Raw genomic sequence first — 12,298 nt, forward strand, 5'->3', positions numbered from 1 at the left:
CGGAGGAAGGAACAAATTTTTGAACAGTAATGTTGTTTGATAACAAAATTCTCCATATGAAATAAATTTCAATCTTCTTTTAATGAAAATCTGCAAAATAAAATTAAAACAAAAAACAAAAGAAATTATTTTTAAATGATTATTATTAGTTCGTATTTTCTTATGTTAAAACAGTATTTAACAGAATTGTTCAACATTCTGTATAAAATTTACATATATAAACTATACGAAATTCAAATTATCTCGTATATAACAAACACATACATAATTATTTTTTTTGTTTCTTTTTTGTAAACATTATAATATCAGCTTGTATATAAGATTACATTATAATAATATTTTAAAACTTCAAATATACAAATCTAAATTTAACATTTCTAGTTACATTTTATTTTTTTTCTGTATTTTGTTTTTAATAAATGCATAAGGCTTATTAATTATTATATTGTAAATATAATACACATGCAAATGTATGTATATATTATACAAGTTATATATATAAATATATTAATAACATATTTTATTTTATATATATTTATTTTTTATTTTTTTAAATAAATACATATATTTGTGTCTAATATAGACAAATTAAATATAACAAAAATTAATTAAAATAAAAAAAATCAAAGTGAAATTGATGTTCTCTTGTTATTTTTTGTCGCGATAGATTTGCCAAAATGTTATATTAGTCGTTTCAGTCTTAAATATAAATATGATTTTACTTGAATTATGAAAAAAAAAAACTTTAAAAAAATAAACAATATAAAATCCACTCAAGAAGGAAAAGTATTGTTTCTGTTTCCGTTAAGCTGCTTAACTTCTTAAAACAAGACAAAGGTAAAAATGTATTCATATCCCGCATGTTTTCATTTCCTGTGTTGATCGCCGTGATTGTGTTCTTCTTGTTGTTCCTCCTCTTCTACTTCTTCTTCTTCTTCCTCACAAATACTCTCATTGTGTTTACGCATAACACGGGTTCGCAGATATTTTGTTAAGGGACGTTTTTTATGGTCTTTACAAAATGGACATTCCTTCTTTGAAGACTTAACAACCTTTGTTTGTTGGCATTTCTCTATAAACAAAAGTAAAGAAATAATTTGCTTAAAATTTATTCCTATATTTTGAATTATGAAAAAAAAAATTGTAAAAATTGTTGAAAAAAAAAATACATTTTGATTCTGACTCATTCCACATTTCTTTGTATGCATGTTGCATGCTAAATTTTTTGTAGGTATTCTTAAAATTAATTTCTTTGTTTTCGTTACTTTAAGCCCTGTTAATAATATAGGTGCAATTTTTTAAAGATTAAGTAAATTGCTGAGGCCGTTTTAATAGTTTACTAAGTTAAAAATCAGTCTGCTTTTGTGACTTAGTAAATAACTAAAAGAGCTTTACCATTTTACTAAATCGTTTAAAATTTTGCGCTTCAGTCTTTGGAATGAAGAAAAGAATTTTCTTTTATTTTAGCGTTGTTTTTTCTCCTGTTTTTATATGTATGTCACATGTTAACTCTTTTTAAGTTATCTTAGATAAGCAATAATAATTTGCGTGTTTTCTTTTTTAATTCTGTTACGATCGAGGAACTGTAAATACTTCAAATTTATTAATTTCCGTCCTTCAAATTAAGTATTTCTAATCTATTGTTCTTTGTGTTTTTTTATTAATAATCTAATTTGTTGCTATCTTATACCTTATTATTACCTTAAATTCTTCAAATAGATATCATTTTCGACAGATACGTAAATATTTCACCTCGAAACTTGACAAAAAATGGATAAGTTGTTTGATTTATTAACTCAGAATTACAATAAATCTGTCAGTCAAAAGAGAAAGGAAATGGGAAAAATCTCAGATATCATGTGTCATTTTCGACCAAGACCCAACTAAAGGCATGAGATCGCAAGAGCGTACGGCAATACACTTAACGAATATTTAAAGAATCGCACATAATACATATCTGCATTATAGCCAGTCCTATAAGACTTGCGTGTCTTCGCTTACTTACATGCCATTTCGATAAAAGGTCAATGAAGCTTGATCTGATCAGCAAGTTTGGTTAAAATTAGTTAAGATTTTAGGCGATATTAAACTAAAAGAAATTGATGAAAAATTCAGCATAGTACTTATTTAAGTATTCTTTTTTAATTTGTTTATATATTTTCTAAAAAAACATCATGTTGAAAGGTTGTTAGAAAATTGAGAATAAAACACGGAAGTTTCAATTAAAATAAACACACGACCTCCAATCTTTGCTTTCGTCGGTAAATACAATTTATTTTTGTAGTAGATATAATTTGTTTGCGGAAGTTTAGTTTAAAAATTTTTATTACATACTAATTACATACTAACTTTAGTCCGCAAAAATTGTAGGTAGGTTTATTAAATGCCATCGATAGATCAGAGTTCGTATACACGAACCACGTGTCCGAGGTCATGTTGATAAGAAAAAAAAAAAAGTTGGGATGCTCATTCTTCTATCTAATATAAATTTTAACGCCTATCAAAACAGATGTGAAGAGCTGTTTATTATTTAAAGCATTGAATAACAACAAAAAATAGAAATATTGTTTAAATTTGTGTCAAGCCTACTCTTATACTTATGTATGTAGGTATATCTATACAGATAAAGTATTGGTATACGTGCAAGGACGCACGTACATATTTTTTGTTTATGTTTGCTCATTTTCTTGTTATTCTCTTCTGGCTCTCTCTGATTTTAGATGTGTGACGTGACGTTAGCCCCGTTTGTTGATGAAAAAACAACAACACATTGAATGATACTATTGTTATCTGAATTATAGAGGGACTGTAGTGTAGATTATATTTTGGTGGTGGTGCGTGGGGGCACGTCTGCCATTGTTTGCCTCAATCTCACATAAAAATTATGTGTCATATGTTACCATTGGCTTATGTGCCTGTGACGAATTGCTTTGGTGGAATTTACGACCTGCCAAAGATTCAATTCTTTTTTTTTTTTGTTTTCTATAAAAATTAAAAATATCATCTTATTCATGTATGCATATATGTAAAAGAATGATCGGGAAGTTCAATCAAAATCATTCTCTTTGTACTTGTTAGGGGAAGTTTTATGCAAATAAAAATCAAAACTACGTACTTACATACATATATTTCAGAAAAACGCTCTGCGAAGCGGGTAGGTGTTTCTCTAAATATTAAATAATCATGTTAATTAATAACAACTTGAAGTTTTCAATTCTGTTTCTAAAAATCTTAAATTAATCTGCATTTTCGATGAGGTGTTTTGAAAGTCATCGAAAATGTATGGACATTTTTAAATAAATACCTACAAACATTTTCAGTTGTTTGATTATGCCAAACATTAACATGCACATTCAAAAGATACCAGGTTCTCATTAGCTCATTCCAACAAAACTGCAATACTCCATAAATGTAGTACATGTTATTGTTGCAGTTAATTTTATTGCAATTTGCGGATGCCTGAAATATTTTACCTTTTTCTTTTTAAGTTTGTAAAAAACAACAAAAAGCTACAAATTTAATCATGGTGAATTTTAAATAAGTTAATTTATATAATTTGGTGAATATACCTTTTACAAAAAAACACTTTGAAGCCAATAGACTTGTCTGCTACAATTATTTTCTATTCAATTCGATAAAAAAGTGTTTTTATCTTGTTGGATTTAAGGTCATCCACATTGGCATTTTATTTATATCCCACACTCACTACTTCATAGAGTGAATGTTGATGCTTTTTTTTTTATATATTATGAACAAAAAACCTGTTCTTGTATTAACTACGTTCTTTTTGAAAATCGCATCCACATCCAACAAATGATAAAAAAAAAATTAAAATGTATCCACAAACGCAGCAAAATTGGTCATGTGTATGTGCGTTAATGAGAAAGCTATTTATAAATCTTTTTTTGCTCAACATTTACATCTGTCAAGTGTTTTTTTGTTTATTTCAAAAAAAACAACAAGTTTTCTAATGCGAAATGTTTTATTGTATTGTCAAACATATGCCTTGAATAAATTGTCTGTACATTTTTGAGAAAACCATTGACCACACCCCCGTTGTTTTGTGACATTAAGTAATGTTCAAATGTAAGGGGGTAGATACCTAAATGTTTATACATAAATTTCAAAAAGATAACTAAATCCCTAAATAAATTATTGTTACTTTTTCGAAAATGATTAATATAATTTACTGAGTTCAGAGGAGGTAAAATGTGTACCTTTTACTTTGCTGTAGGAGTCTTTCAATATCAGACTAGGCTGGTTTTCAAGAGTTCCATATGGGAATTGCTCATAGTCTCGGTAATAGGAATTCCGCATGCTACCAAAGGCCAAGCTGCCATCTCCAACATATACTCCGCAAACATCCATAATTTTTTTTTTTTTATTAATATCAAGTTGTTATTGTCACTGAGGTTAAGAAATGTTTAAGGTTTATTTATATCTTAATATTATTTTTAAGACACTCTTTTTTAAAACTGAATTTAGGACACACGTAACGTAACAGCAACGTTCATTGACTCCTTTAATTTTTTTTTATTTTACTCTTTCTTATTTAGCACTCTGTTTTAAGTTATTCGATACTTTTGCATAAGTTGTGTTGAAAGAAATAAAAAAAAATATATAATTTCCAAAGAAAATGTTTTATGCACAAAAAAAGAATGTCTTGCGTTTATTTAGTTTTTTTTTGTGTTAAATTTAAAATTTGTATTATTTGTTTTGTAGAAATTTTCTTCGTGTTTTTTTATTTTGCTTGTTTTTCTAATAATGATTACAAACTGACGCTTGCAATTATTGTAGTTCACCATCGAAAGTTTTATTGAAACTGAAAGCCTACAATCACTTGCTACGGAATAAAAATCCCGCGTTTTGTTTGTACAGAAAAATAATGTTTTCGTTTCTCGTCGTCGACTTCGTCCCCAGCGTCGTCGTGGTCTGTGAATCTCGTTTCTGGCAAGATAGAGAAACAAATAAAAATGACGATGACGAGTGCGGGTAGAGTATAAGTAGGGTTGGGTTGAGCAGGGAAGGCACTTTTTAAACACCATCGGGAAGAAGAAGTAGCTAGAGAGAGAGAGAGAGAGAGAAAATTTAGAAGACAAAGAACGAACGCAAGCAAAAATACCATTTTAGGGGAAGTTCCAGGGCTAGTCATGAAACAATTGGCGCCTTGAAGGCTATGCTTGTTTTATTTATAAAGATAAGAGTTAAATTTGTTGGTATTTTCCATTTCAATGTGTTTGAAGGAGGTCATAGTAGCTACTGTTCAACTATTACAACTATTTATCTGTGGTGATTGGTATAAATATGATAAAACAAAAAGTCATCAAGAGACCAGTTCTATTCAGGGTTGTAAAATTTTTAATTAAATAAAAAAAATGTCTGCATTAAATAAAAGGTCAATACCTACAAAATGTGTACATAATGTTTTTTTTTTTTAATATTCGTCGAAATTTTTACAATTTTGAGTATTTGGCATGCAAACTTCAATATTATAGTTGAAATAGCTAATGTATGGTTAAAAAAAAGTCAAAATTGTAAGTATACATATTTCGACCTATATTAAAAAAAAAATATTTAATGTACACATTTTGCATTGTTTTCTTCAATGCAGACATTTTTTATTTGCAATAAATAATTTTTTTTAGTTTAAAATATTTTTCAGTTGCAATAATTTTTTTTAATGTGTTATTATTTAATTAATTAGATAAATTAATTAAAAAATTATTTTTCAGAATCCGGGTTCTATAATACCATTTGCCTATATGTTTGTTCACTATTTAAAACTATGAAAATCATGAACTTTTGTTTAAAGGTGACCGTAATTATTTATTTAAATACTTTTAAAGATGTTTAACAACATTTTAATAAACATTTGGAAGCCTTTCATGAAATTTTTGCATTTTGATTGCATTTCGACATTATAATATTTAGATTGTAGGGCTTAACCCCTTGTAGCCATGTGACATTTCTGTTACAAACCAACAAAGATCCCAAAAACGCTGTACAAACTATAAAATTTCTTTTATAGTTCTGGGGGGAAGTGGGTATCGGATAAGCGCGAAAATACAGACAGAATATCTCTACTGTCCATTGAAAATTGACTTCAGCTAAAAATGTATACCGACTCAATTATAGACAAAAATAAATAATTGTCATGTTTGGTTGTTATCACGAGTCCGATTTTATTTTAAGAGTGATAAAAGTATGAACTACTATCGAAAGTAAAAAATTCAATTTATCAAACAGAAAAATGTGAAACCTTGAGCAAATAATGGATTGTTTTTTTTTTTTTTTTTTGATTAATTGCATTAATTAATTTTATATGATTATTATGACAACCCTAAAATATCAAAGTCATTCGATGCGCTAATGCTTGTAGGCAGTTCAAGGTTAACTTCAGCGGTATAGCCAAACTTTCACTCAAAATTACCCTGATCGTTGCAAAAATCATAACATTTCAACGCATAATTTCTTATTCCTAAACAAAATGTCTAATGCATAATTTCTTATTCCTAAAAAAAATGTCTATAATTATAAAATGGTGAATTTAAAAAATATTACTGTACTGTAACATCCCGTTAAACGCGTCCCTTTTTCAACAATTTTCAAAAATATCATTTCATATTTAAAAACAGTCAGTTTTTTTTCGAAAAATTAATTTTTTGAAAATGAATTTTACTGAAACTTCATACATATGTATTACATTGTATTTTAAATTTTTTATTTAATTTCCTCAAATTAAATCCATTATGATATTTAAAAAGCTTTAATATTGCAAGCAACTTCTTAAATGAGACGTGCGGCACAGTCATGCATTTTATTTTTAATCGGAATATAATTATTTCGTAGAAATAGTTATCCAAAAACGTCAAAGTTTTGATAAGTTTTTTTTTTTAATAAACTGGTACCGATGAAACTCACTTTTTGATGAAACTCACTTTTGTGCATATATGAATCAAGCCTAAAACCTTGCGCCATAAACCTTAAATGTACCAGGCACCATTTTAAAGTCTATCCGTTTTTGATTACTGAAATTTGCTTCCTTAACCTACTCTGGAGTATTATAATGAGACACAATGGAGTTAAGGGGTTATATCTAGTTGTAAGTGCAAAAAAACCTTCTTTTTTGTTAATTTTTTGTGAAGAGGCATTTAATTATATAAACGTAAAGAATACATATCCATATAGCAAATTTAATGTTTTAAAAGAATTCGCTGTGTATTTAAAAAAATGTTGGGTTCCGTTATTTTTGTAGTAGATCTGCTAGACGACCTCCAAAAAAAAAGGTGTCTGGCGGTGAGCAAGATATCTCTGATCCAAGTCACTTTATATTAAAAAAACCAAAAGATTCATTTTCAAGATAGACGAATGCAGGTAATGAACGAAGGAATAGTCAACATTTTGATTTTGTTGTTTTTCACGAAAATTTACACTTTAAAGTGGCTTAAATATCGAATTATTGTCAAAAACCTTTTTCCTTCGTTCATAACCTGACAAAAGTATCTAAGAAAATTGTGTAAAAATTTCAAGCCGATTACTCCAGCCGTTTCGGAGAAATTTTGCTCACCGCCAGACACCTTTTTTTTGGAGGTCGTCTAGCAGATCTACTACAAAAATAACGGAACCCTATATTTTTTTAAATACACAGTGAATTATTTTAAAACATTAAATTTGCTATATGGATATTGTATTCCTTACGTTTATATAATTAAATGTCTCTTCACAAAAAATCCACAAAAAAGAAGGTTTTTTTTTGCACTTACAACTAGATATAACCCCTTAAAAGAGAAAATATCATGGTTGTGAGCACAAATTCTAATTGCATTGCATACATAACATATTTGCATGACTAGTATTATAGTTGACCTCAAAATCAAGTTACTTACTTGCAACTGACTTGGAAAAAATGGTTATTATGTTTGCGAAAGGCATATAAAATATATGTATTTTATCCTATCCCGTTATATTTGAAAAAAAAAACAAACTTCGTTATCTACCTGTTTAATTCTGGACTCTGGATTTTTTTTATGTTCGTGTTCGTACACTTATCTTTATCTCTTGTTTTCTTTTTTCAGTTTTATTTTTGTTTGAATATTGTATTGCACATAATTTTTTGTTTCTTTTGTTTATTCATTATCTCTTTTATTGGTTTTCAAGATTAAACAACAAATATTTTAAAAACAAAAACAATTTTTTGTCTTCAGGTAGCTAATTGTACTGTTCCAGTTACATTATTATTTATAATTTTTTTACTACATTATCTATATTGACAAAATTGTTCAGTTGCATTTGAAGTAGCAAAAATGTTGTTGAACAATAAAATAAATTGAATAAATTTTTTTAGATAAACATGTACTTCTTTAAATGCATACCAGTAGGTATGACGGTACACGAACTCATTAATTGGATGTAAACATATTGAATAATATTAACACATATTCCAAAAAAAAGCAATGAATGAGTCAGAAATTAAAAACAAAAACGAGATTTAAAACAAGTAACGCTTAAATTTTATCTTCAACAGCGTCCGATTGCCGGATTTTTCACATTGACTAAATTTTGTATTAAAAAAAATATTGCACTTAAAAAGAAGCACCTACTCTTTTCTAATTAATTTTTTAAAACAAAATTCAATTATCTTCGTGTTTAAGCCAGAGTGTTAAAAAAATATCTTCTATACAAAATCAGAAGAAAACATTGGAAAACATATTTGGGAATATGTATCCATTAGCTAGAAGAGCCTTTAATATGTGAGCCTTTAACATTATATTCATTATTTATGTCCACTAAAAAGGCCGATACGATAATCATCCGCAAATGCCTTCGTATTCGGTAAAAAAATGGACCCCAGCGCGTGCGGTATTTAGGGAGAAAGAGGAGTGGGAATAATTATTAACATCTTTTTATGCGGAAGTTAGAATTTTTTAAACTTGAATTGTAAATATGTACCGCATTCGTATTACATCTTGCATGTAGTGTGATGTAATAATGCTTCTTTTATGTACCAACTTCGCACACTGGAGCAAAGCATATTTAAAGTGAGTTGAAAATAAAATAATACAGTTGATAGTTGAGTTTCATATTTCTGTTTTTTTTTTTTTTTTTAAATTTATTTTTTAAATTGAACAGAACAAATCAATATATAGAAGAGGCATTTATAAAACGTTGGAAAATTAAAATATGTGTTACATTACGGATTTCTCACTTTGTTCACTCATTTCGGGACAGTTTTTAGATCATTTTGCCCCATTGCAGTTGGAAATGATGTGTTCATAAAAACCGGTAGTGCATCATCATCATAGATGCATTTTCTGGATTCCGCCACCTGTTTATGTTATTCTTGTTAAGACAACGACACACGAAGATGAAAAAAAAAGCATTTGCGCACTTTGATTCCCAGTAGTCCACACGTGTCAGTAGTATGAACAAAGTTTATATGAAAGCAAAAGAATTTTTGAAATATTTTTGAAATTTGTTCTCTACGTGTTTTATATTGAATAATAATAATAAATTAAAGCTCAATCATTGAATAATTACAAATAGAAGTGGACACCCAGGGAAACTTCCGCTGTAAAATTATAGGCGCTAGTATCGTGCGTTGAATTAAAAAAGCAAATCCAACAATCCAAAAGCAAATCCAACAATCCAAATTCAAATCCTAAACCAATTATACATATAGATAAAAGTTTACCTATTTCAAAAAGTGGAGATAGCCTAGAGGATAAGGTGAATGTCTGGTAAGTTTACCTGCCTAGGTTCGAATCTGACGGGAAATTGAGAATGTTTTTTTTTAAATTAAATTTAATTAAATTAAATTTGTCAAAAAAGTCTAAGCAAAAAAAAAAAAAACAATTTCAAATTTTACCGGTATTCGAACCTAGGCCAGTAGGAGTAAAAGGCATCGTCCTTGTTCTCCCGACTAATATGACTTTTCAAGATACGAAAACTTATATCAATGTAAGCTCTTTGAAACTTATAATAATAATTATTAATTTTTTTATGAAGGTTTAAAAAAAATTACTAGTGAAGACTGAACTCGAAAATACATGATAGTTGAGGCGCAAACCTGTAGTTCATCTATCTTCCGGTACTCTTATAGTTGCATGAGTAATCTGCGGTGTCACTTCTATTTGTAATTATTCAATGGCTCAATACTTACAGACGAGTTATAATAATTTTTAATCGTTTTAATCTTTTACACTGAAAATATATACATACACTTGTAGTTAAATTTGAAATGATTGTTATAACCAAAGTGGTAAAATTTAAGACAAATTCGAATTTGTGTCATTAAAATTTTACTATTAAAAAAAAAACACATTTGAATAACTGTTATTTTCATGAGTCATAAATAGCTATATCCTAAATAAAAACTTTTAAAAGAATTAATCGTATAATAATATCTTAAAAAGACTAAAATTAATAAAATTTAAATAAGTTAAAAGTTTAAAACAAGGTCTGGGATCTTAAAACATTTTTTAAAAAAATCGACTCAATCAATTTTGAGTTGTTACAAATTTAGTTTTTTTTTACTTATTTAGAGACAAGAACGAATTGCAAATTTTTATTTTGTGTACAAAATTTATTTAATTAACTCGGCCCTACTCGGTTCAATGTTACCTTGAATTCGAAATGCTTTAAAAAAAGAAATTCAAATTTATAAAAGAAAAATATGAAAATTATAGAAGATACCAGTCGCTGGTAACAATTAAAAGGTTTTATAGCGAAGTTTTATAAAACATACATTGGTTAAGTTTTCCGACATTGAGATATATCTGTAACAAAAAAAAAATTATATTAATAAATTCAAAATTTAATTGCAAATACGAAACATGATGTACATCATACAATTTCAAAACATGTTTTGCAAGTTTGTTTGTTTTTCTTATCTTTACTTTTGAAGTTGGTTTACATTTGATTTAATAAGAAGCTATTTTCGAAAAGATGTTTAGACTTTGCTTTTAAGATAGATAAGGGGCAAACAACTCATGGGTTTTCTCAATAATATTATACAATACATATATATATTTTCTGATTAACCTGAATGTGTGTTATAATTTGTACATATATTTCCTAATCTAGCTGTCATATCTGCCTGTGAATCAAATGTCTTTTCAAGCCCCAAAAATTCTTGGACGTAAGCAAAAAAGACATTAAGATAGTAATCCACACGCGAACAAAAAAGTTGTTATATTTTCAGAAAGTTTGTTTTTATATAAAAAAATGATGTCACCGACTCAAGAATACATAGTTTTGATTTGGATGAGTTGATTCGTACAACCCATTTTCTGTAGAACTCATACAGTTTCTGACCATAAGGTTACATTTTCCTGACAGCTATCGTTGAATAGATGACCTTGCAGTAAGTGAATGAATTGTCGGCAACTCTAGCTCTAAAGCACTTTATCCTCCACTTTTATGGATAAGCGTTTCTATCCATACTGAAGTGATGTATTGATGAAACTTCATGAGCGAATTCAGACTCAGAGTTGAGTGTTTCCCCCGAAAGCCAAACTGCATGTCTGTTATCGAAATATTATGTCCGGTCTTATAATTTCCCTATCAATAATAAGCAGATGATAAAATTTATTTAGCCATAAATAACAAAAAGTTTTATATATTCTTTTATAGGAGAGCCTCGGAGGAAATTCTAAAACTTTGATGTTAGCGACTATATCACCTGCCAGTATACATATAGATGAAACTCTTGCCACATTGCGCTATGCCTGCCAAGCTCGTACAATAATCAACCGTGTCAAAGTCAATGAAGACCCACATGATAAGATTATCAGGGAACTGCGTGCTGAAGTTGAGAGATTACAGGCTCTTCGTCAGGATTACGAACGTCAAAAGCGACATTCGGCATCAAACAATGCCCCAGCTCGAAAGATAATAATAGAAACTTCAGTGGATGAGAGTGAAGTAGAAGCCTTACGACAACAATTAGCTGACACAGAGAAACAACTAAACAGAGCTCAGAAATCATGGATGGAGCGTTTAAAAGAAGCTGAAGATCAACGAAAATCAGAAGTTCGTTTATTAAAAAGAAAAGGTTTAGCTATGGAATTATCTGCAGAGCAGAAACAAGCTTGTTTGGTTAATTTGGCTGCTGATCCAATATTATCGGGTACCTTATTCTACATCTTGCCACCTGGAACAGTTAAAATTGGCCGAACAAGAACTTCCATATATTGTAGTCAACCAGACATCGTATTAGATGGACCACTTGTTGGCTATCATCATTGGTAAGTTTGAATTATTAGGTGAAGTAATATACTAAAAAAAATTTAATTTAATT

The 12,298-nt window shown here is 28.6% G+C and overlaps 2 protein-coding genes across 2 annotated transcripts in view; one reads left to right on the forward strand and one right to left on the reverse strand.

The window, feature by feature from the left end:
- The window catches only part of LOC129920911 (kinesin-like protein KIF14), a 40,226-nt gene that overhangs the window by 19,435 nt on the left and 8,493 nt on the right, over positions 1-12,298 (forward strand). The window contains exon 2 of the mRNA XM_056002429.1: positions 11,632-12,245. Coding sequence (XP_055858404.1) covers positions 11,632-12,245 — 614 coding nt within the window. The remainder of the gene's footprint in view (positions 1-11,631; positions 12,246-12,298) is intronic.
- LOC129920912 (uncharacterized) lies at positions 126-4,951 on the reverse strand. The gene is made up of 2 exons (XM_056002430.1): positions 4,218-4,951; positions 126-1,072 (listed from the first exon to the last, which is right to left on the reverse strand). Exons 1-2 carry the CDS (start codon positions 4,366-4,368, stop codon positions 867-869), a joined length of 357 nt encoding a protein of 118 aa, XP_055858405.1. The 5' UTR covers positions 4,369-4,951; the 3' UTR covers positions 126-866.

This window comes from Episyrphus balteatus, chromosome 1, assembly GCF_945859705.1.
Source record: "Episyrphus balteatus chromosome 1, idEpiBalt1.1, whole genome shotgun sequence".
NCBI classification, from domain to species: domain Eukaryota; kingdom Metazoa; phylum Arthropoda; class Insecta; order Diptera; family Syrphidae; genus Episyrphus; species Episyrphus balteatus.